The 25,597-nt window shown below is 41.4% G+C and overlaps 1 protein-coding gene across 3 annotated transcripts; it reads left to right on the top strand.

Annotated features, from left to right (window-relative positions):
* The first annotated feature begins 902 nt into the window (after nt 1–902).
* Nucleotides 903–25,274, top strand: porb (P450 (cytochrome) oxidoreductase b). 3 transcript variants are annotated; one of them, XM_085379467.1, is made up of 16 exons: nt 903–1,037; nt 4,407–4,591; nt 16,243–16,291; nt 16,861–16,989; nt 17,238–17,390; nt 18,162–18,286; nt 18,448–18,537; nt 18,790–18,888; nt 19,091–19,207; nt 19,347–19,465; nt 19,932–20,113; nt 21,259–21,408; nt 21,541–21,808; nt 22,067–22,212; nt 22,896–22,981; nt 23,734–25,274. In XM_085379467.1, exons 2-16 carry the CDS (start codon nt 4,416–4,418, stop codon nt 23,876–23,878), a joined length of 2,034 nt encoding a protein of 677 aa, XP_085235593.1. In that variant the 5' UTR covers nt 903–1,037; nt 4,407–4,415; the 3' UTR covers nt 23,879–25,274. The 3 variants fall into 3 exon arrangements, with proteins under 3 accessions (XP_085235593.1, XP_085235595.1, XP_085235594.1); XM_085379469.1 differs by lacking the exons at nt 903–1,037; nt 4,407–4,591 and adding an exon at nt 9,180–9,268; XM_085379468.1 differs by lacking the exons at nt 903–1,037; nt 4,407–4,591 and adding an exon at nt 9,301–9,725.
* Nucleotides 25,275–25,597: the final 323 nt, after the last annotated feature.

Genomic DNA, 25,597 nt, shown 5'->3' with positions numbered 1-25,597 from the left:
ATTTATTTAATAAACATTCACTCAGTGGACAAAGATAGAGTTAGGCCTCGGTGACTGGACACAGCAGAAGTAAAGTTTGCTTTACTACCAACAGGTTTTGGCTGGAATAATTAAACTGTGTACAAAGGCCAGTTTGTTTGCTTTTTTTTGTTGTTGTTATTTTTTTAAAAAAAATCTTGTTTACTTTAAAAGTGTACCATAGTGTACATGAACAAATACACTCTTTTCCAAACAGTGCAGGAGTTGTACTACTACTACTGCTATTCTTGTACTCGAGTACTCTTTAACCTTTTTATTGAATTTTACTTGTCAATAAATTTAAAACCGTTCTCATTGTGAGTGTACCTAATGAAAGTAGCTGAACACGCAGGCAGAAAGCCTGACGGATTGCGGGGCTGTCACGTGTCCTTGGCACTGTAAACATAAAGTTAAACTTGCGAGGTCACGTTTGATGAGAGTACCTCTCAGTCTCTCATAGATATATGGCGCTTGTTCTGTTCGTTGTATTACATAACCCTGACCCTTCCTCTGCTGCACCTCGCCTGCTATTTACTGAGCCAGATTAGATATGCACGGGCGAGTCTAAATTAAAAAACACCCATACAATAAATAAAATTCAGTTCAGTTCAGTTCATTTTTATTTCAAACATTTCAAACATGTGCCTTCACAATCATTACAAAATATCATTCCATTATTTGTTTGAAAAGGAGTAGGCTGAAGTATTTACTTATTTTTTCTTTTTCTTTCTTTCTTTCTTTTTTTTTTTTTTACATCATTCATTTTTAAGCTGAATCACGTCTTCAAAAAACACAGACACTCAACTTCTCCAAAAAAATAAGATGACGAGGCTAAACTGGCCTTCACAGTTCAAACCCCACCCCCTGACACCCCCCTGCTTCCAGGACGGAGTTGGTTTGATCCTGCACGGCGTAAAGTTTCCTTCCGCGTCGAGCACGCCAAGAGTCTGCCGTAAATCCAGGAAAAGAAGAAGAGAGCTGTGCGAGAGGCTTGCACAAAGAGGAGAGAGGCAGTTAAGGTAAGATGCTGAGAAAACTTGCCTTTTATTTGGTTTACGTCGACTAGCGCTCTGTGGCAGTGTGCGGAGACTCAAACCTAAGCGATATCGGACTTACACCATCACTAGAAACCTGTAAGACAGAGCCAATATTACGCTTTTACATCAGATATTAGCTGTAGACTACAGCCGACTACAGTGTTACGCAAACTGAGGTCAACTTGTATAATCTTTAAGCCACGAACAATTTAAAGTAGAATCTGATCATCTTTAAACGTGCAATTTATAAAACCATTGCGTGTCTGCGTTCACCGGTATTTTCTGTAATGTGTTTACAGCCACCTTTGTCACTCTCCAGAACATAGTCAGAGCCCGGTTCCGCTGGCTACTATTTCTATCGTTATTTATTTATTTGTAATGTGTAAAATGGGATTAAGTCTGCTATAACGGAGCTAACTGACACTCATAACTAGTATAACCGGTGTGTAGCGTGACATTACGTGTGGTACTACACACACACTCGTGGGTCAATCTGGACTGTCCCACAGCCGATAACGCTTTCGTGACTGAAACGCATATTTATTTTAGGTGAAAGAGCTGGACCGTAGTGATGTCCACATTGAACTGCTTCGCTTTTATCAGATTTCTGGTGTTGTTGGACATTTTTGCCCCAAATTAACAACTCACTTTATGTGGTTGTACTTTTAAACAACCACATAAATCATCTAAGTCAATGATCTTTTAGGGCACATGTGTTTGATATGGGTGAGGATATAGGAAAATAAAAAGCGTTATTCATATAGTTTTACCCAAGGTTTTCTTTTATGACTACATTACAGGTATCTCTGAAGGAGTCACATGCAGGTCATTAGAAAGTTACTGTGTAAAAAGATCACCTATGATGACGCAATAACTGAACTGGCTCCTTGTGAGTTGTAGATGTCTTCTTTCTGTCACAGGAAAGTAAAGCTAACAATAAATACCAAGATTAGGTCGTCATTCTTTTATAAAAACAGATGTGTCAAATAAAAGGTCCAAGGGTCCAGAATCGGCCCCGCAAATCTCCAATCTGGCCCACTAGTGTGAAGGAGGACACAAAATGTGGAGGTTCAGTTTTTTAACTTTTCCGTTTTCAGTCCTTCCTACTATCTGTTTTTCACAGTAGATCCACAGTTACAAACTTGAGATTTAGAAAAACCTTGTTTGATAATAAAACATTCTGAGAGATTAGCTACAGAACTTTTTCTGTTAATTTTATTTATGTATTGTGAATTGAGCCCAAAGAGACAGCAGTATTTCTTTATCACGTAGAAAAACTGATATGTACTGTTGAACTTTTCCTATATGATGGATTAAACTTCTTTACACTGACAGAAAGGGGATTTTCACAGGTCCGGCTGATTTGAAGTCGCTGTATGTAGCCCATGATGTAAAATTAGTTTGACATCCCTGGTTTTAAAATTACTTTTTGTCTGGCTTTTTACCAGGTTGAAGGTTAATACATGGTTTCAGGGTAAGGGCTTGGCACCGGTTTGTGTTGTAACTTGAGGGTAAGAGTGTTGGGTCAGCATATGTGGCCCTTCCCCTTACACACTGAGTGGAGTGGGCAGCAGCCACTTTTTGGGAGTAAAGGTAAAGCTTTTAGACTAAATATGAGAATAGGTTCATCCAAATGTGTAACTTCATTTTCCACATTGCGCTTACTCAGCAGTTGTAGAAATGAGCAAGGAACAAGTAAGCGTGGATGTTTAGAGATTTTATGAGTTATTAGTCATATTTGGTGAATTGTCACTGTTTTCTCGTGTCTTTAGCCTGAAGCAAATTGGCATGAGTTTTCTATGTGGCTCCATTATGTAGGGATTTACACACCTAACAAGTGAAAGAGCATAAGTTTAAGCTGGGGAGGAGACATAAATTTCTCCTGGCTTGCATCAGGAAGGGAAGCTGGAGTTAAAGTAAAAAAAGTTGCCAAACATGCGTAGCTACCTGCTGTTGCAACACTTTGTCACTAAGTGCGCTGCTGAAAGTAGCTTTTTAGGTAACCGTTTTCTTTGTGATAAATCGACCTTTATGTAACTCACTGTGACGTTGAGAGAAGGCGTGGGTTTTGCTCTCAGGTTGAGTTCTCTGATCCTCCCAGGAAGTCACTATGTTGTTGGAGGGGTGCCTCTGGGGTGTTTAACTTGGATACTGCTTGTGGAGTTTGTTTTTTTCTGTATAGTCTCAGTGACATTTGGCTTCTGATAACGCTACCTGTTTGAATAACCTGTTCACTAAAAGGGTTTGAAAGAGTTTATTTAAAATAAGACCTTTAGCTAGTTCTACTTAAACAATCAAAGATTTATATATTTTTATATCTTGGAAAACATCCATATATGTGGATTGTTTATATTTTCAAGTGTTTTTAAAGGGTGTGGATCATTTGGAGCATTTTATCTTCATTAGTCTTCGATGAATTTTCATCAGTTTTTGATTAATTTATCTATGTAATTGATGTTTTCATCTCACTGGAAGTTTCCTAACTTCACATGAACTTATCTGAGATTAAATTAGATGCAATCACACTACAATACTTTAAAGATTTGTAAAAAATCCTTTTTAGGAATTGGTTGATAATGTTTTTTATTATGTTGGGCTGTCATGTGACTTTTATCACCGTGACTCCTGTACACACTGTAATAGGGCTGAGCTGCCCATGAAATAGTTTGCTTAATAAACCAGTGACTTGGTGTAGTTTAGTGTGCATGGTAGCACTGAGTGAATGTCTGCAGGGCTAGCTGTTCATTAGCCTTCTTAGAGGATCAAAGAAGCTTAGTGTCATTGTTTTCGGTCTGTGAACCAAACTGAAACCTGAACGCTCAGAGCATTGGGTCCTCTCGACCTCGGTATGAAAAGAGCCGGTGCTGTTGCTGCACGACAAGAAATTCCTCATGCACCGAAGGCGGTGGTTTACAGTGCCAGAGTATCCTGAGCCAAATGCAAATCGTAGTTGTCTACTATTGTGTGAACACAAGGTGTCATTGTGTGCTATAATGCATAGCAGGTTGCTTACATATGTTAGCAAGGGTGTTGTCTGTGTGCATTAGCCTTCATAAGCTTTGTTTATTTGGAGTTTAACATGCAGCCTGTTTTAAAATGTGACTTTCACAGATCGATAGCAGCATCTTCATGTCAGTGACATGTTCACTGTAAACCATGGGCCTGTAGTTAATGGGCTGTTTTGGATCTAAATCTGTGAAATCTGTGGTGTGTTGAACAGTAACTGAATGATGTCCCACCCCAAATACATAAAAAATAAATTTATGACCAGGAAAAATAGTCAATTATTTGTTTTTTGTATTGTTTTTTTTTTTTTCTCACTTTAGCTGTGTTCTGTGTTTCCTCACGCAGAGGACCCACATGCCAGACATGGACCCCGAGACCACCCACACCGAGCCCGCAGTGGATGAAGAGGCATCTCTCTTCAGCACCATGGACCTCTTGCTGTTCTCCGTCATTGTCGGCTTTGTAGTTTACTGGTTCATGTCCCGTAAGAAGCCTGAGCCCATTCCCGAATTCAAAAAGCTCGACACACCGTGAGTATCCATCAGCTTTCAGGTTCCATCTGGGACGCGAACACATGACATGAGGTTAACGAGTTGAAGCTCATAAACGGGAGTAGTCGGGGTACTTTAGTAGATCTGCTCAATAGCTTATTTTTATCTTCAGTCACAGTTTTAAATTGTTGTAGAGGTAATGGTGCTGTATTGTAAATTATCTTCATGCGTAGATGCACATTTAAACTGTACAGCTGGACACTCGTGAGTCAAAGTTTGCTTTCAGAAGCCAAGCTGCGTCATATGTAGGCAGGTCCTCATCAAGAGCTGCTGCTCTTTCTAGCTGCAGTTGCATTTATGTATCCAGGGACTGGGTCTGATGCTGTTTGCTGAATGAGCTCATTAACGAGGACATTTACTGGGACACACAGATGATTTGTGCTGGTGGATAAACCTTTGGTCTTTAAACTAATCATGTGTCTTGTGTTGGCAGACTTCAGCTTCTTATCACCTTAACCTGGCAAAAAATGTGTTTGACTATATTGCATAAGTTATCTGTGTTATATGCCATCTGTTTTTTGTTTTGTTTTTTTAATCTTTATCTAGTAACTTATTGTTTTTTAGACCTAATTCTAAACATTTAAAGATTGATATGAATTTACAAATGCACAGTGAAAATGAAGATTAAACATAGGCTTCTTTTTTAGTTAGTTTTTTTAGAGATGGCACGATACCACTTTTTTATGTCCGATACCGATACCGATATCATAAATTTGGATATCTGCCGATACCGATATGAATCCGATATAGTGTTTTTTAATCAACAAAACTGTTTTTTAAAATATCTTGCTGCATTTTGCAAGTCTGCAAGTTCATACTCAAGTTTAAAACAACAACTACACTAAAGCTATTCTGTTATACCTGTATACAAAAAAAATATTTCATAGTTCAGCAATACTGATCAATCTAATAAACTTAGACCTACACCATCCTCCCTATTCTGGTATTTTAAAGAGTACTTAGCGTAAATATTAAGCAACCTAACTAATAGGGTTCCAACTCCCAGCAACAACAAAAAGAAATAAATAAAAAATAAGGAACCACCCCTCACGCGCCACCTCATGATGCTTAATCGACGTAATCAACCTTAATTTGATGCAGTGTGAAAAAAAATGCACAGAAATCAATTATTTTTCAAGAAATATTAAATAGATTCAACATCTTTCTTCAACAAAATTGCAGACTGCACAGATGGTACCTTCCCAAAGTAAAAAGTACTATAGCTTACTAGGGTATATATATATTAGACTTAATAGTTACTATATACAGTAATGGACTTCTATTCATTTTACATCAAATTAAAACTTTGGGTGTCAGATAATTATTTATTAAAAGCTAGACATTTTAAATGAGAATAAGAAAGAAAAGTGTGTCTTTGTGCCCCCTTTTCCCTGTTAATGCCCTATCGGCCCCCCTGGCTAAACTTTGCTAGATCCGCCCCTGCACAGTTACCAGCGTCAGCTACATAAAAAAAGATCCTGGTGTAGAAAGAAATATTAAATAAATTCTAACAACAGCTTATCAAGCTTAAACGTTCTGCTGTTGTTCAGCCGCTGGTTTCCTCTTTCTGGTGCAAAGTGGGCCAAAAACAAACAAGAGACACGGACTCGCGACAGAAAAGCCGATCAGCTGATCATTTAAGCAGTTTCATGATTGAAGTAGCAGCCGGAGAGCGAGAGGCAGTCGCTTGTTAAGCTTAACGTGGGAATGCTTTACAAACATTCAGAGATGGACTTACACACTTGCTTTACTTCTCTCGGGGATAACTTTGTCGGAGATGAAATGCCAGGTTGCTAGCGAAGCTCTGCATGCTATCCAGACCACCGACAGGTCCTGCATGCCACAGCCGCTCTATCACGTGATGCATACTGCTCCGACTGCTAACGTTCTGAGGTGAGTTACGGCGTGTTGCAAGTTTTGTGAGGTGCTTTCGTGATATTTAATGGATCGGATTACATTTTTTATTTTTCTCCGATATCCGATCCAGTAATTTAGGTCAGTATCGGACCGATACCGATACGTAATATTGGATCGGTCCATCTCTAGTTTTTTTATTACATCTCTTCAGGTATATTTTAAGTGGGTATGATGCTGACCCAGAAAGCTTGATTGGTTGTCAATTACAATGGGTCGATACACGATCCATTCACTGACTCTCAGTTTGATCCAAATAAGGCCTGGTCAATTAAGGTAGAACGAAGCCAGTTATCAGATCACTAAGTTAACCCAGGGTTACCTTTACACGTTCACATGACCGGGGTGGTGTTGCACCAAGTAATCACTTTTAAGGGGTGTTTCACATATGACTCATTTTCTGCAGAAAACGATCCCTATGAGCGCCACCTGCTCCAGAGATGTTATTAGATGGTGATTAAAAATCTATAAAGAGTATAAAAAAACTGCAACACTGTTGTAAAAAGAACAAGAGATGAATTGCTAGTGTACAGAGCAATAAAATAAGCATTTTAATTCTGTTTAATTATTTTATGGCAGAGTGCGTTGTCTGTGCTGCTTTTGATTTCTAAGGTGACGGCTGCGCATTAGATGTCTCAAACTTTAAACTGCATACATTTAAACGTTGAAGCTTACTGTCCCATCTTAAAAGTAAAAAAAAAAAAAAAAAAAAATCTTTTAACTTTGCTTAAGAAAAAAAATCCTGATTGAGGTTGTTATAATTCATGCATGAAAGGGCTAACAGATATTTTAAATAAAAGAATAAGTGAAAACGTGGTGCTTCCAGATGATTATAAACCGAAACTTAGGACATAACCTCCTGACAGTTTTAGTTTTATTCTCTTAATTGCAGACTCGCTGCTGTTTTTAAGGGCTTGGAAGTAAATATATCAAATGGGCTTACTCTACATACAAATTTGACATGTCAGCAAGTACAGTTTGGATGTCCTGTTGTAGGATCATATACTTATAGTAAAATAAAATGATCAAATGTTTGCTGCCAACAGAAAAAACACAAACCTTAGATGCAGCTGAAAAACTTGACACGTTCTCTTCGCAGGCTTCTGAGGGGTCTTCTACGAATAGTGACTCTGTTTTCTAGAGAATTGATTGGTCTGCAGGTGGGATTTTCATACCTGTTGCTCTCTAATCTGCAACATAATCTACTCCAGAGCGGGAGGGCTCTATAGCGATATACTCTGCTAAGAAGGGAACCACCTTCCTAGTACAGGAAACCCAGGATTAAGTCTGGATAAGCTATTATCCTGGTTTGTAGTTCAGGTGTCTGATGTTTCCTCTCACAGGATGATTTCCAGCCACTTCCTCACATACTTTAATCTGATATTAGCTGTGTACTCGGTATCTGCACATAGAGAGAGAGAGAGAGAGAGAGAGAGAGAGAAATTTATATTAAAAAAATCGATTCAGGATTTTAATGAATCGATTTTAATCGATGAATCGATTATAAAAACCCACCCCTAGAAAAAATGTATTGTAGAGCAGCCGAGGACTCTCTAGTAAATGTTTCGCTACTCGTGACCTTTGTTTTCTCTCACCCTCTCCTTTCACACAGTTTCTGTCCTCCCATAAACTCACCCAGGCGTTCTGTCTGGCTTCTCTTCTGAGCCCTCCCTCCCCACCCCACTCTGTTCACTCCAGGTACAAGCCTGTGCAGACCACGAGTGGGCGTTCCTCTCAAGTTACATCCAGTTGAGTTAGGGTCACAGTTAAAGTGATTCCATCCGACCACAGCTGTTGGGGAAGGCTCATTCATTTTCTGTAGAGACTACTCACTCTGCTCTCCCCCATGATGGCGTAATGGAGGCTTGGACTTGCCTTGCACTGGCCACATTTTTTAATTTTTATTCTTATTTTTTCGTCCACTTCCAGGCATAAGCTTTATTTTTCTTTACTTTATTTTTTGGTGAAGGGGAAAAAAAATAAGAAAATGAAGCAAAAGGAAATCCTGACCATTTGTGTTAAAGCAGGAATTTGGTTGGAAAGGAGGTAATGACCCCTGGAGAACATGTTTTTGTTGAGGGCGGGCCTAAAACCCTCAAAGCTGGTCTCTCCTCCCCTTAAAGGGGCAGCGATTGCTTAACTGCTATGAAGGGGGCGTAGTTTTGTCTCTTTCCTGTGCTTTTGTTTTTGGCCCTGAACCCATTTTGAAAGTTCCCTGGAGAACGAACTAGGCAGGCGCGCCAAGTTCCCTTTTGTGAGCCCTCTCCAAAGGTGGAAAGTTGAGGCTGAAGACAAGCAATCCATTCTTTGTCCACAGTTAGTTTTTTTTTCTTTCTTTTAAATCATCCCCACCGCTGCTTCTTACCCTCCCCTCGTCGTGGGTGCGTGTTTGTGTGTGGGTGCGCTCTGAGCTTGTTCCACCATTGGAGGGCCATGTCACAAATGAAATCCTTTTATGATAAATGAGGTTGCCATGGAAATGACATCCCCCCCCCCCCCTTCCTCTCTCCTCCTGTTAGGTGGGGGTAGGGGATACTTCAGGGGAAAAACATACCATTCATTGCCCCCCCCCTCCTCCTTCTCTTTTCTCCTTTAGTGGTCCACTGAAGAGTTGCTCTGATAACCAGCCAAATTCTCAGATTGGACTTTTTTGCTCCGAACACCTCTGAGGCTGGAGAGGAAGAGGGGCGGGGATGAGCAGGAAGGCATTTTCAGCCCGAGATCGCTTCAGTGTGTTTGTGTGTGAGTCAAACGTGTGGGTCTGCAGCTCGGCTGGATTTTATGGGAAAGTCAGTTTCCCACCATTGTGTTCTCAGCGGTTGCCAGACACTCTAAGGGCTTGTAAGCTGCTGTGCTCGTGCATGTGTGTGTCTGTGGAGTTGTGTAGAGCTGCTGGTTTCACAGAGCAGTACAGGAAGAAGCTGAGTTCAGATTGTGTTTGAAGCGTCTAAGGGGAAGTCGGGCCGCTCTACAAACCTGTAAATATCTCTCTGACTTTTTGGGCTGGTGTTACTTTTCCATCTCGCACCTCTGGACCGTCCTGCCCTTTTTATTTTTTTTATTTTTTTTATTTTTTTCGAGCGTGGCGGCTCCCGGTGTTACCTAGCCAGCAGTGCTAGTGGCAGTGGTGAGCTACAGGGCTGCATGCCATGGGCTGCGTCTTCTCCCTGCCAGAGGACAGGAGAGATGCTGCTGAGAGGTCAGTGACATGTTTGATTTACTGCTTCAAAGCATGATGCAGTGTGTTTTTAATACTGCTTACTTGAAGGATGATGTAACATTTTTTGTAACATTTGCCACTGGCTGCCTGCTGATTAGGCTGATAGCACCGACCACATTTGGAAGTAATTTGTAAGCACTGAGTAGTAGCTTGTTTTCAGTTAAATCTCTGCACACAAAGCTTAGCTGTCTGTTTCAAGACGTTAAAGCGAGTGCTATAAGAAGCTATACGTTGTTTCTGGAGGTTATGTAAGACGGAGATAATATCTATTTGACTGCGAGTCCAATTTGATTATTGGCTGCTCTGTTTCTTGTTTTCCCTTTACCGCACAGGTCACTTGCACATTTACAGTCTTGTTTGCTTTAGTTCTTTATATCAACTTTGCATACGGCTCGGTTTCCATGTTACTGGCACATTTAAATAGAAAGGAATGGAAATGCATGTCATTCATTGGTTGTGGCGTCATAAGATCAAGATCAGGGGAAAACTTCCTGGATTGGTTCTTTATCTTAATTTCTATTTGTGCAGCTAATTACTGAGCAGCAGGTTGGAGGTTTGTTTTGACACAAGAAATGGTTAAAAAAAAAAAAAAAAAGGCCTGTATTTATATAGCGCTTTACTAGTCCCTAAGGACCCCAAAGCGCTTTACATATCCAGTCATCCACCCATTCACACACACATTCACACACTGGCGATAGCAAGCTACATTGTAGCCACAGCTGCCCTGGGGTGCACTGACAGAGGCGAGGCTGCCGGACACAGGCGCCACCGGGCCCTCTGACCACCACCAGTAGGCAACGGGTGAAGTGTCTTGCCCAAGGACACAACGACCGAGACTGTCCAAGCCAGGGCTCAAACCGGCAACCTTCCGATTACAAGGCGAACTCCCAACTGTTGAGCCACAATCGCCCCGTGGCTCAAGAAGCCAGACTTCCTTGCATTTTATTTTGTTGTCGTCTCAGGCGATAGTTGTCCAGGTTTTTCAAGATTTTTTGGGGGGGTTTCGGTCATTTTCAATCCAGTGTCTGTTTCTGACCATTTTCAGAGGAATGTTTTTTGTTTGTAAGCATAATAAGGGATGAGCCAGTGTTGTCTACACGTGGTAGACATCTTCACAAAGAACCAGTTTTGTTCCCATTTCTTTAGTTGACTCTGCACAAAATGCCAATAACAGTTTGACAGATTCTCAAAGAGCTAAAAATTGGCACATGTGCTCTGCATTGTGTTAAAAATCTGAGAGTACTGGGTAAGTGGGAAAACAAAAGACGTGTGTCTAAACAATACCTATCTACACAAGATGTACAGCATCTCTTATGGAGCAAATCCAGCAAAGACCTGACACCGAACCTGAGAGATGTTCACTGAAGAGTGAAAATCGGTGGCAGGTCTTTGGATCAAGTCATCGTCATTGTGTTAAGGAAGAGGTTGAAAGTGATGCAGTGAGTGTCTACGGCCATCCTTAAAATATGGTCGAGGCTCTGAGGCTACGCCTCAGCTGGCTAGTAAATCCACCACACCAGTTGGTGATTGATCCTGATCGTCTCATTTTATCTGATATCATTTGTGTTTTAGGCTACAAGGGTGGGGAGATTGATTCATAGTCACAGCCTTTGCTGCGTGTGTATATCTGATGTATTATAATGTAACCGGGCGCTGCATTGACTTTGAACTCCCGTAACCTTGCTGTTTTGCAATTTCACACAGAAATCCTTCCTTTTGGCGGGTGGTTCAGAACTGATAACACGTCTAACGGATCCTGCTGAAGCTGTCAGGAAGGGTTTCGCTTCAGTGCAAAGGCTTGTTTTTAATTTTGATCAGCAATTTGGTTCAGAGGAAAAACTTTTTTTTTCTCCTTTAATATATAATTACACGTTCAACGTTAATCCCACACACACTGCAGGGGTTAGGTTCACTGAGGTTGTATTGGGTTTTTTGTGCCCTTTGTTGGGAGTACAGTGTACTTTGGAAACCTGTCTTACGTCATAGAGTTTGTCAAATCAATATGTTGCTGCTCAGCGTTAATGGCTTTGCTGTAGGTCTTGTCCTCCTGAATCATGGAAATCGAACAGTGTGTTCATCTTGCATTAGTATTTATGCTCGTAGTCATGTGTGGCCTGCGTATTCCTTTATCAGTGCAGATGTCCACTCAGGGCTTTGATGCTGAATGAAGCTGTGCTGCCTTTCATTTTGCTGCGTGCTGCTGTTTTTTTAAATGTTTCAGTCCATTAGTGACTGACTTGGTGAATATGAACCCAGAGTTTAAATCATCTGCTGTAACACATTATATATTGAGCACTGTGTAATGAATGCATCTGTGGGTCTACAGATGATTGGTCTGAGCAATGCTTGTGTAATTGCCTTCTCACTGATGTAAGGATTGCATCAACTGAGACTGGTGAAGACTTGCGAAACATTTCTTTTTAAACTGTGTCAGCTTACAGTAAATGCATTACTAAGCTAAAAAATGTGTCCTTAAGTAAAACAAAAATCCCCATCTTTAAAAATAGTCAGTATGAAACAGAAATGAGAAGCCTTTAAGTAATCGAGTGAAGTGACGCTGCACTGAGTGTCATACACACTTAATTCTCCTCAAAGTATTTAAGTGGTTCTGCCACCCTGCGTTGTTGGGTGTTTTACCAACACCTCCACTACCCCAGTATCCACCTGTAGGCTCTAAGTGTATAATCGTTCCCTATTTCCGTAGGTAATATTTGCTCAGTGACGAGCTCAGTCTAGATGCTGGCCGGCCGCGCCTCCCAGAGGCTTTTCTTAAAGGGGGGTTTTTCCTTCCCACGGTTGCCAAATCTCAAAGGGGGTCAAGTGATTTTTGGGGTTTTCTGTTTTCTTTGCATTATTGTAGAGTCTTACAATAGAAAGCACTTCGAGGCACCTGTTGTTGTTGTTGTTGTTAAATATGCGATGCAAATACAATTAAATTCAAACTAAATTCAAATTCTGTTGCTGTAATAAGTCATTTTAATACATTATGTTCGACTCATTTGTGATGATAAACCAAATTCTCCTTAGCATGTGGGATCCTATATTTTTAGTTTTGTTTTTGTTTTGTTTTTTTCTCCGCCTGTTTTTGTGTTGCGTTGATGTTATTTTTGACTCGGGGCAGGGCAGCATACTTACAGATTCGTTTTCGTATGTTTGTGTATCATGCTGGACCAATCCTCTTCCGAGAGTCATCCTTTAACCCTTAGATGCACACGTGGGGTCAAAAATGACCCCATGGTAGGGCTGCCACAAACGATTATTTTGATAGTCGACTAGTCACCGATTATTTTTGCGATTAGTCGACTAATCAGATCATCATCCATTAGACGTAAAACTACAGCTTATTGCACCAGCAGCATCTGCTCTTATATAACTATCATTAGCTTACAACTTTAAGTGTTTAAGGTCTGTGCTAACTAAAAATAAAGACAAGATGATAGTTTATTGAATTTTAATGAAATTTGCAGATTGTTTCGGTGAAGATTAATAAACTCCTTGCTATCTAAAATATAACAGGACACTGGAGTATATTCTGGAGCATCTCACACTTCTGATAATCAGTTGTCTGCTTGATGTTTATTCAGCTGTGTAAAAACTATAACTTTAATCTCAGACAAACTGATTTACTCAGGAACAAATAAAATACTAAAAAAAAAAAGCCAAACAATAACATTTTAAGTTATCTAAGTGACTCATATATATTTAACCTGAGTAGCGAAAGACGGCGGTGGGTTTGAAAACGATTTGCGGGGAGTCCGGTGTTCTCACGGCGCTAGTGACCTAGCCCCCGGCTCGCTAACGAGCTAGTGGGTAACAGATGTCTCCGAAAACGTCGGAGCGCTTTTGAAAATATGTGGTGTCCTGATAAACTGAGCAGATATTTGAGGTTTACACAGCTACATTCTCGCCTGAAAATATGTTAAACGTTTATTTTGTGACCCAGAAAGAATAATAAGAGTAACATTAAAACTAACTAGCTGCCGCCATTGTTGGAAACTGCGCTGGGCCGCGCTATGAATTCTGGGACACAGCTGCTTCTTCTTCTTCTTCGGGGTTTAACGGTAGCTGACATCCTTGTACATGCAATGCTGCCATCTTCTGTTTCAGTCCGTTATTACACTCTTAAATCCTGCCACTTATTCCTGCGTCTTTTGTGATCGTACAAAGTTTCAAACGACGCGTCGACTATTAAATCAGTCATCGACGATTTTGATAGTCGACGTAATCGTGACTAGTCGACAAATCGTGGCAGCCCTACCCCATGGGTTGTTTTTCTTCAAAATCTTTAAAATGCAAAGTTGTAATTTATTCATATTCCAGGTATTCCTCATAAAATATGTTTGTAACATGAGGCCATTTGCATTTTATTTATTTTTTCATTAATTTATAAAAAAATGCAGTTTTTGTATCACTACCCCACTCTTCCACAAGTGGGGTCAAAAATGACCCCAAGCACTTTCATTCTTAGCAACTCTGACTGTCCCACTTACACTTCTGATGGATCAGGAATTAATTTTTACACAGTAACATACATGATTTATAGTCAGGGCTGCACATAAGTGGTCCGCAGGTGCGCATTCGCTGTCAAAATAAAAGTATTCCCGGAAATTCAGAGAATATGTGCCTCTTTTGTGGTGGAGGAACACCAAAGTAATTGCTTACGGAGCTTGCTTTTTTTGACATCTTTAAGAGTTCTGAACAAATGTCTGTCCTCCTCCAGAACATCTAATGTACACAAACGAGCATCCTAACTTCTTATCTGGTACGCGTCTTTTATTTTGACAGCAAATGCGCACCTGCGGACCATTTATGTGCAGCCCTGTTTATAGTTTCCTGTGCATTTCAAACATTGTCCTTTCTGATTTATTTATTTATTTATTTTTAATATTTAAAGTAACATGGCTGCTATGAGGCAAGCTGTGGACCTTGGCCTACAAATGATCCAGGACGGATGGGATGAAGAGCCCATCGGAGGCACTGACTCAGAATCTGACATCTCAGATATAGAGGACAAAGACTATTGTCCCCCCCACTGAACAAGGCCAGTCAGATACAGAGGAGTCCTCTGATGAGGAAATGAATATTTAGTCTAACAGAATGAGCCCCTCTTACTGCTCTAGCCACAATATTCTGAATTAGTCGGCCAGGGCTTGCACTTGGGTCTAGTACTGTCTCCCCAATAGATGCATGGAAGATGTTCATGTCTGATAACATAATAGAAGAGGTGCTGACATGCACAAACATGGAGGCACGAAGAGTAGCCACAGACAGGGGAAAAGAGCGGAAAAATGTAATCAAACATAAGCTCCTGGCCTTCATTTGATTGACCATCCTTGCAGGAAATGAGACGAACTGGGATGTACCAGTCGGTGTGCTTTTTGGGAGTCCTCTGCATAACCCATTGTACAAGGCCACTATATCAATTCAAAGATTTAAAGATATTTGCAGTTTCTTGCACTTTGATGACAAGAGGACCAGAGCCTATGGACTGAAAACAAACCACATGGCAGCTTTCTGCTACATATGGGACCTGTTCTTGGTCAACTGCAGGCAGAAATTCATGCTCGGTGATTGTGTTACAGTGGCTGAACAACTTGTGCCTTTCAGAGAGAAGACCCAGCTTCTGCAGTATATGCCGAGCAAGCATACAAAAGTGATACAAAAACTGCAATTTCTTAAAATTAATGAAAAAATAAATAAAAATGCAAAGGGCCTCATGTCACAATCATGTTTTATGAGGAATACCTCAAATATGAAAATATCACAACTCTTCGTTTTAAAGCTTTTGAAGAATAACAACCGAGTTTATAGAAAAATGCATTGTTTCTATTTGGGGTCATTTTTGACTCGTGGAAGAGTGTAGGTACTGGTAGGTTGTGCATCCAAGGGTTAAGGCAGAACATGGTACATCGGAAATCTTTCAATGTGCAAACCTACATTCATCTGCCACTTTATTAGGTACACCTGTTCAGCTGCTCTTCTGTTCCTTGAACATAACAGTGAGTTCACTTGTGCGCAAGTTTCCAGTTTTTTTTTGTTTTGTTTTTTTTTTTAAACCATGTCATTAAGAATTGAGGCTGTTCTAAAGTCAAAAACAGGTCTAGCTACTGGCAAGGTGTACCTAACAAAGGGGCCACTGACTGTATGAATGTCCTGTCTCCAGCAGGTTTTGCACTCATGTCCCAAACATCCAAAGCTTCTGGCTGCTACACAAATCTTTGTACCCACCTATTAGATGTATGAGGTCATGCTCGTGAATGTTGATTCAGTTCAGGTTTAGAGTACGTGGGCAGCTGATGATTTAACTAAGGCTTAAAAAAAAACAAAAAGTACTTTGACCTCTCCAGCTGTCAGCCATTTGGAGGACAGAAAACTTGCTGTAATTCCTCCATCAACTTCTTTGCAATGGTTGTTACTGCTAAATGGTCTTCAACCTTTGTAAAAGGATTGTCGTCTCTGCTTATTTGTAATTGTAATATTTCATTATCTCTTCCAGGACACCCACCACAAGAGAGACCAGTTTCATTGAGAAAATGAAGAAAACCGTAAGTAATGCTACTTTATCAGATATATTTTAAAATAACACTGTATAGACGCGTGAGCTCCAGACTTGCAGAGTTAATGTTGTGGTTATTCACCAGCTAATAATTATCTTTATGGGCCCTGCAGAGTAGTTTTGTTGCCTTCTTGCGGAGTGGATGAAGCATACAATAACTGTAATGGTATCCCCGCTGATGTGACCACATTAAGCTCTTGATTTCCAAACAATGTTTTGACTTTTGTGGAACTGTTTTGTAGCCAGAGCTGAGCAAAGGCTGGGGTTTAGCTGATGTGGTTTTTGAAGAGAATAGTTCAGATACCACCGTGGTGGCAGGAAGGATCTTTGGCCCCCACTGAGGTTTAACTTTGCCCCCGTTTTTGTCTCAGCAGTCCTGAAGGTGGCAGTTTATTTTATGGCACAGATTTACACATGGGGATGTTCATGCAGAAGTCCTATAGTTCAAACGCAGGTCTAAGGATGCATTTTATGTAGATTTAAATAGATTACATACTTCGTGATGTAATGCATTTACATTATGTAATGTAAATGATGAGTACATATCTTTGTGTGCAGGGAAAGAACATCATTGTGTTCTACGGGTCTCAGACGGGTACAGCAGAGGAATTTGCTAACAGGCTGTCCAAAGACGCTCAGCGTTACGGCATGAAGGGAATGGTTGCTGATCCAGAGGAGTATAGCATGGTAAGTATTGCCAGTGAATGAAATGCACAGCACAGTGAGGATAAATGCAGTTATTCTGCGTTGTTCAAACATGAAATGTTTGATTTTAACGATTTGTAGTGAACCTTCTCTTTCCTAGATAAATAAAACATGTACACACCTCATCACATCAGTTGTTCCAGTCACAGTTGGATGTAATCTCTGCTTATTGAGAATCAGTGTTTGCATCCATTTTAAACTTCAGCGTCTCCGATTCTCTCTCGTTGCAGGGGGAACTGTCCCGTCTGTCTGAGATTACAAACTCACTCGCCATTTTTTGCATGGCCACCTACGGAGAAGGAGACCCAACTGATAATGCACAGGACTTTTATGACTGGCTGCAGGAAAACGATGATGAGGATCTCTCCGGATTAAACTACACTGTGAGTTTTTATGCTCAACTTTGGTGCGTGTAAATTCTGTCAAATTAAAAGCGACTTCAGGAGAACTTCTTTGTTGAAAGTAAAGTTTTAAAAAGTACAACGCAGAGAGTGAAATGGACGCTGGGCAAGATCGGTGAAGTTTGTCGTATGTTGGACTGTTACTTCCTACCAGTCGTGCTACACTGTCAAGATGGAAAGCCCAGTCAGGTTATAAACTGACCTTTGTAAAGTAAAGAATAATAAGTGGAGATGATGACGACGATGATGATACTTGGAATTTGAGTCACCAGCTACACAGCCTGGATTTGCGTCATGCCGTTCATGTGTGACATTGTGTTATTGTTGGGACTCGATGTCCTCATTTGAGTGAAAAATTTGAAAAACTTTTTTTTTTTGTAACGAACTTCTTGTTTTCACTGTTGTGTATATTTTGCCATGTGTGCAATTTGAGGGAGCAGGTCAAGTGGAGGACAAAATAGGAAGTGGCATGCCTAAAAACTATCCACAGCAGATGAACAGTATCTGGAAGTCATGACTTTTGATGATCACTTCCTGCACTTGTTTCCCATTTTCTTTGCAAAATACGAAGAAGTGAGGTGTGACTCAAGACTTTTGCACATTCCTGTGTTTTGGTTTTCATCAGTAGAAAACCGGTCGGACATCTGCAGTGATCTCACAGTTGCACGGGATTATTTCGAGCGTGTTATTTTTGTGGCACTGAACCAAAGCCGGGTACTGGCCACTCTTCATTGTGTCCCGGTCTGTTTTCAGGTTTTTGGTTTGGGCAACAAGACGTATGAACACTACAATGCAATGGGGAAGTATGTGGACAAAAGGCTGGAGCAGCTGGGAGCAACACGCATCTTTGATCTTGGTATGGGAGATGACGATGGCAAGTAAGTGACTGATGGATCCTCCGTGCCTAAAAAGAAGTGAGCTCCACATTTTTGGGTGGTGCAGCACTTATTGGGGGTTGAGATAGATTAGACCATTTAAGATGCACATTTGAAGACTTTATCAACCTTTTTAAAATAATAATGCTTTTTTCGGCTCTTAGTTTGGAAGAGGACTTTGTTTCATGGAGAGAGCAGTTCTGGCCGGCTGTCTGCGAGCACTTTGGAGTGGAAGCCTCAGGAGATGAATCAAGGTGAGTTCAGGGACAGTTTGTGCCATGCATCATCATTTCATTATTTCAGACTTTTGATTTTGCAATTGTGCAACAGTTGCCTTGAGACATTTTTACCTTTCTCTCGTCCTGCCTGCTGTTTTTTGTCCTGCTGCATCTCTAAAAAGAAACTACAAAGACAAAACACAGGATGACTTGCTGTGATTCACTCCATATTGAATTATGTCTCCGCGTGTGCACAGCTTGCAAACTGTAGTTTGTTTTGTCTCTCAGCATTCGGCAGTACGAGCTGAAGGAGCACACTGACATCAACATGAACAAAGTGTACACTGGAGAGATCGGCCGCCTGAAGAGCTTTGAGGTCCAGAAGCCGTGAGTATCGTAGCAGAAACTAATCACTGCAATGGAGACCGATCATTCACTGCTGGCATTTCACCTGCATTTATGACAAACTCCAGACTGGGTACAAGTGACCCTTTCTGCCCTCTAGTGGTTAAAAAACCCCAACCCTAAACTTTTTACTCTCTTAGAAATAAATCTTTTTAATACTTAAGTGCTGCTCTTTTATTCATAGGCCTTTTGACTCCAAAAACCCCTTCCTGGCTCTAGTGACTGTCAACCGCAAACTAAATAAAGCTGGTGACAGACATCTGATGCATTTGGAGTTGGACATCACAGGCTCCAAGATCAGGTGAGGCTGGATGGGATCATTGCTTAGTAAACCTTTATCTCCCTGATTTCATGCAACGATGTGCACAGCCCTGATGTATTTTTAGCTTTATGAATTCAGCTCAAAGTCTGAATTTTTTTTTTTCTCATTCTCATTTCAGATACGAGTCCGGAGACCACGTTGCAGTTTTTCCCACAAACGACTCTGCGCTGGTGAACAAGCTGGGACAGATACTTGGGGTTGACCTTGATGTGGTTATCTCTCTTAATAACCTTGATGGTATGGCATTGACAGACCCAAAGCACCTTGACCTTACCAGCTCGTCCCTCCCACAGTCTAGTGAAATCTACCCTTGATATTCAAACTTGCTGTATCAGCTCACTTAATGTCTGAGTGACAGGAGTACTGTTATATTATGTAATAGCAGTAATTTAGCGGTAGTATAAATACTTAAGTTAGCTGTTGTTATAAAGGTCAGTTGTGGTGAATAAGACTGCTCGTTATCACTGAAAGTTGAGTAATAAGGCTACAAATGTGAAACTTGCTCATTCAGACCACGTGCAGTTTATTAATACAACAAAAACTGGCCTATAACCACACTTTAAAGCTATTTTACCACTAGTGTGGTAGAAAGATGAACCCATAAATCCACTGAAGATGCCCAGATACATTTTAAATCTTTTTCTGTTAGCTGTTGACCATTAAAGTGTTTTCAGAGTAGTGTCCTTGCTGTTTTGTGTTTCAGAGGAGTCCAACAAGAAGCATCCGTTCCCCTGCCCTACCACCTACCGCACGGCCCTCACTCACTACCTGGACATCACTCACCCGCCTCGCACCAACGTCCTCTACGAGCTGGCGCAGTATGCCTCTGATCCCAAAGACCAGGAGAATATGCGCAAGATGGCCTCCTCCTCACCCGAGGGCAAGGTCAGTAATGGGTGGTAGTTGGTGGTTCGGGGCAGTGGCGGCATACAGCATGTGTGGTTGCCTGCACGTGCCTCCCAGAATCCATTTTGTAATCAAAGATCGTTGCGTTAAGTTCTTGCAGATATAATTATTTATTGACTTCCTTGTGCGGACGCCGGACAAGCGGGAGTCCAGGGACAGACCAAAGGTTTTTCAGTCATGAGGGTCTGAGGCTGAGTTTTAATTGAAGCCTGGTCGGTCGAAGAAAAGAATTAAAGAGCTTGGACCTGACCGTCCAGAGTTAAATATTCAGCAGCAGTCCACGGATCTTGGGAGACGGTATACATGGACGTTCTCCAGCACGCTATATGACAAGCGCAGTTGGTTAACGGGGCGCGGGGTGAGCAGTGCCTTTTGTTTTCCGTGTCTGCTGTGTCAGAGTCCTCGTACTGAAAGGTTGTGGACCACCACAGTTTTACGGGACTTAAAGCACTTAACAGAGAAGTACAAAAGACTCGAGCAGTTGTAGCCACTTGGACAATAGCGTAGTTTGTTTGTTTTCCTGCATTGGTGTGACTGCAGTCACTCTCAGATTATCAAAGGTTTGCAAATGATTGCTGCCTAATTTATAAATGCAGACAGATTGCCTTCAGTCTGAAAGAGTCTATGTCAGCGTAACTCGAGGAAACGTATTGCATGTGATGGCCAATTTGACCCCACTCTTGTTTTGTTTTAAATAATTCAAATTTTATTGAATTCTGCATAAAAACGTCAAAACGGAACAAAGCAGTTCAAAGACACTGACAGAGAGAGGTATATAAGGCTGTTTGTATAATAGCTTCTTGGGTGGTAATGATTTGCAAGTCGTCTGGTTCAAACGAAGTTATATTTTCACTTGTGAAAGTGTCCCAATCTTCCTTGGCCATCTCATTTTCATGATTAAGCCCTCCCCAACGTCTTCTCACAGACGGCAGTGTTCGTCTTCTGTTCAGTCCGCGTTTTTAGTGTCTGAGTTTGTCACTAGCTAAGAATCCGTTCTCATGCTGATTGTCACATGGCAAAATTCCCCCCAGGTCTAGTGGTGGTGTTAGAGTAGCTGTTATCAAGTTAATGTAACAGAAGCTGGATCACAAAGCTCATATGAATTGTTCTCTGCTTATTTGCAGGCCCTCTACCAGAGCTGGGTGTTGGATGCCAGCAGAAACATCCTCGCCATGCTGGAGGATATGCCGTCACTGAGGCCTCCTGTCGACCACTTGTGTGAGCTGTTGCCCCGTCTCCAGGCTCGCTATTACTCCATCGCCTCCTCTTCAAAAGTAAATCCATTTCCTCTGCAGTCAATAGAAGGAGTTAAAGTCATATACTTCTGTTTTAACGTTTATTAAGGAATTGAATAAGCAGTCTGATTTTTAGGAGCGAGCTGTTATTAACTCTTCTCTTTTATGCAGGTTCATCCCAACAGCATCCACATCTGCGCCGTCGTGGTCGAGTACGAGACCAAGACTGGCCGCACCAACAAGGGAGTTGCGACCAATTGGCTGAAAAACAAACTGGTCACGGACAATGGGCACAAGTCCACCGTCCCCATGTACATCCGCAAGTCTCAGTTCCGCCTGCCGTTCAAATCCACCAACCCGGTGATCATGGTCGGCCCTGGGACTGGAATTGCTCCTTTCATGGGCTTCATCCAGGAGAGAGGCTGGCTCAAACAGCAAGGTATTTATGGACTAATGTCGTCTAACCTTGACAAGAAACTGATGAATGAACTAGTTATAGTAAGGAATTTCTATCTATATTAGCATGTTGCGCTATCATCTATCACTAGTGCAAACCTGGAGAGTGTATCCAAGGTTACTTTCTGTCAGTATCTATGTACGGATGTCCCCTAAATGCCTCATACGCACGCAGTGAGCTAGGAAGAGGAACATTTTTAATTAACATTTGCTTTGCTCTGTGGCTGTCATCTGATTATAGGAAAAGAGGTTGGAGAGACCGTGCTGTATTTCGGCTGCAGACATAAGAACGAGGACTACATCTACCAGGAGGAGCTCGAAGGCTCAGAGAAGAACGGAGTCTTAACAAAGCTGAATGTTGCCTTCTCCAGAGACCAGGACCATAAGGTACAGCTGCCTACGAGACTCGGAGTGGTGCATTATATCAGATTTCCTCTGTTGACAATGTCTTGTTACATCAAAATCGGGAAATGTACCTGGATTGTCTGTTAGTAGTTGATGTGAACTGCTTCTTTGGTAAAATGAAAAATTAAGATAGCAGAAAATCATTTGATTTATCAGTTTAATCGGGATCCCCGTTAGCATCAGTCTCAGTACCCTAGTGTACCCACGCGACACGTGACATGGCATCAGATCGGCGAGCACAATGGCTCCATTACACACAAGCCAACATCCACAACACCTTAACATAATACTAGCTGCTTCTAAATATACAGATGTCACTTACTTTCATGGAGAGAACATAAAACTATAACAGGACACAGAAAGAAGCGTTACACATTGATACAGTACAGTAATGATTTTTGTGAACGTTTCCTCTCTTCCAGTGTAATGTCCCTTTCGCCATATCCAATTTACAAACGTATACAAATAGGATTCTAGACTTGAGTACCTTCCCGATTAAACTCATCACAGCACAATCTTACTCAGATCAGCCCAGATTACCAAGAAAATTGTTTGCATTCAGTTCTGTCTGGTTGTTTAGCTGTTTGTAGATAAATACACTGTTTTCTGTGCAGGTTTTTGACGCGCACATATAAACATTGTTTTTCTGTTTTTTCAAAATAAAGGTGTACGTGCAGCATCTGCTGACCAAAAATAAGGAGCATGTCTGGAAGTTGATTCACACGGACAACGCTCATATCTACATCTGCGGGTAATTACCAGATTTCAGTTGTTACGTGTGTGTGTGTGTGAGAGAGAGTGAGTGTGATATTAAAGTATGCAGAAGATGCCACTGTGGTTGGGCTCATCTCTGATGGACATGAGATGGCGTAGAGGGCGGCGGTGGAGAACTGTCTTGCTGGTGCTCAGAAAATAACCTAATGCTGAACGTCCTTAAAACCGAAGCGACAGGTGGAATCTGTGTCCACCTTTAGGTTTCTGGGCACCCACATCTCTGCTGATCTCACCTGGATACACAACACAAACTCCCTGGTTAAAAAGCCCCAGCAGCAGTTGCACTTCCTCAGTGTCCAGAGAATAAGCTGACCTTCTACTGCTCAGAACAGAAAGGCTGCGCAGAGGGTAATTAAACCTGCCCTCAGCCAACTCTGGTGGCCATCACCAAATCCTCCTGTTTCAGAAAAACCATGGCCATCACAGGTGACCCCGCCCACCACCTGATTGACCTGCTGCCTTCAGGTCAGTCAGGTCAATCAGGTCCCAAACCTTCAGCTTTTTCCCCTGGGCCATTCAGACTGTTAACAAACACTATGTTAGCTCGTTAGGTGAACTTTCACACTGTGGAGCCAGTCAGGAATTCTGCACTACATGGAAGTGATGCAAGCCTGGATTCTCTTTAGCAATGTGGCGCCTCCTAGTGAAATAGTTGTGAAAGTACAGTAAAGAACTTCTGTCTTATTTGTCTTATATGCATTGCTCACTGTCATTTCTTTCCTGTTATAGAGATGCAAGAAACATGGCTAAAGACGTGCAGACGGCTTTCTACGAGATTGCGGAGCAGGTGGGAGTCATGACGCGCACCCAGGCTGTAGATTACGTGAAGAAACTGATGACCAAGGGACGCTACTCACAGGATGTCTGGAGTTAAAGAGCCTCAAACCTGGCCTCACTTTGTGCACATACAGTAGTAGTTTTAACGTTTTTTTATCGTCTGCCTTGGTCTAGACTGACTTAAAGAAACAAATGAATCAATTTTAAACCTTGTGTTCGTACTCAACCTGGTTCACCTTGACAGCGACAGCTAACTGAAGAAAATGAGGCAAACTCTACCTCAGTAGATCTTACTAAACCAATAGAGACACCTCCTTACTTTGGTTTGTGGAAAGACAGCTTGTGTTTTTTGAGATCCTCACACGATCCTAATTGTTTCAGCCCTGTGCTTTCCGGGGAGTGTAAAGAGCCTCCCATTTATAAATGAACGAATTGGTCTAGAATCCCACCCGCTCTAAATTCTTAAATCATGAGTATTAGATGCACAAGAGTGTCATTTGATTTTGTTTAAATGTTGTTGTTTTTTTTTATTAGCCTCAGATTTAAGGTGTCACACCACAGCAGTTTTGTGTGTGCGTGTGTGTGCGCGTGCGTGCATGTGCGTGTGTGTGTTGCAGTGCAAACACTCAGAGTAGGCTGAGACATAAATGGACGCTGACTTTTCTCTCTGAGCTGATTCAGTAGCCGTTTCCTAGCAACAATAAATATCTAAAATGTTTTTAAAGTTTTTATTTGGTGTAACAAACTGGCATCGCAGGTACAATTGTGTGTTTACCTTTGTGTTTTGACAAGGGGGTTAGCCTTTTATGCAGACGTTGCTGTTCATTTGAAAGAAGAATGGTAACATTTCGAGAGGCACCGAAAAAAAGGAGACTATCATATATAAAAACCATGAGATTATGTGCTTTTCTTTTCTTTTACATAGAGAAAATAAATATTTTTAACCAGTGATATTTTAAAGCATTTTGTATGTTAGAGCCTGCCTCCCATGGGACTGTTGTTTTCTGCGATATTCACCTAAAAGCAGAGGATTGTGGGTTCATTGGGTGGCATTGGCAACTCTAACACGATAACCACCTCTGTTTGACTTTCTTATACTCTTCTGCGCCTCTCCCCCTTTTTGTTTGACCACACGTGCGCCGCTGCACGCAGAAGGTGGCCAGACGTATCCGAACATTAAACGTGTTCTCCCGTTTCAGTCCGTCAGAGCTCGTCACGGAGGTGTGGGGGAGTTTGAGGTCAGTCAGGCAGTGGAAGCGCAGTGCCTTTTTTCTTTTTCTTTTTTTGTGATGCCTTATGTATGGAGTTGGCAGTAAAGTCGGGATACTTCATTGTATGTTTATTCCTTCTTTCTTGCTTATATTTTGATAGAAAGAAAAGTTCATCTGAGACACTTTACCCAGTGCTGTCACTTTTATCATTCCTCTTTACAATGTAATCATTTGATTATATGGAGGCTTGCTTTTTTTAATTAATAAAAAGACTGAATAATTTTTGGAGTTTTGTTTTTCTTTCTCTTTTTTTTTTTTTTTTTTCAGGGGGGGTCATTAGAGGTATGTAAGGATTCCTGAGGCGCCTTGCACACCTTTTAGCAGGTGTGATTCACTCTGTTTAAACCAAATTCAGGTAGGGCTGTGCGATATGACCAAAATCTCATATCCCGATATAAGAATTCTATCATCCTGATAACGATATAAATCACAAAAATGTAACATTTTCTGTGAATCTCGGGCAGCTCGTCTTGCGGGAAGTGTTTCCAGCTGCGCGTCATGTAGCTGGAGTAGAGTGTTTTAACCATTGACTGTAGAACAGTCAA

The sequence above is a fragment of the Rhamphochromis longiceps genome, linkage group LG14, assembly GCF_057381845.1.
Source record: "Rhamphochromis longiceps isolate RC_006_pf linkage group LG14, R_longiceps_female_GT1.1, whole genome shotgun sequence".
NCBI lineage: Eukaryota > Metazoa > Chordata > Actinopteri > Cichliformes > Cichlidae > Rhamphochromis > Rhamphochromis longiceps.
Note: the sequence above shows the minus strand (reverse complement) of the source record. Positions and strands in the feature narration are given on the sequence as shown.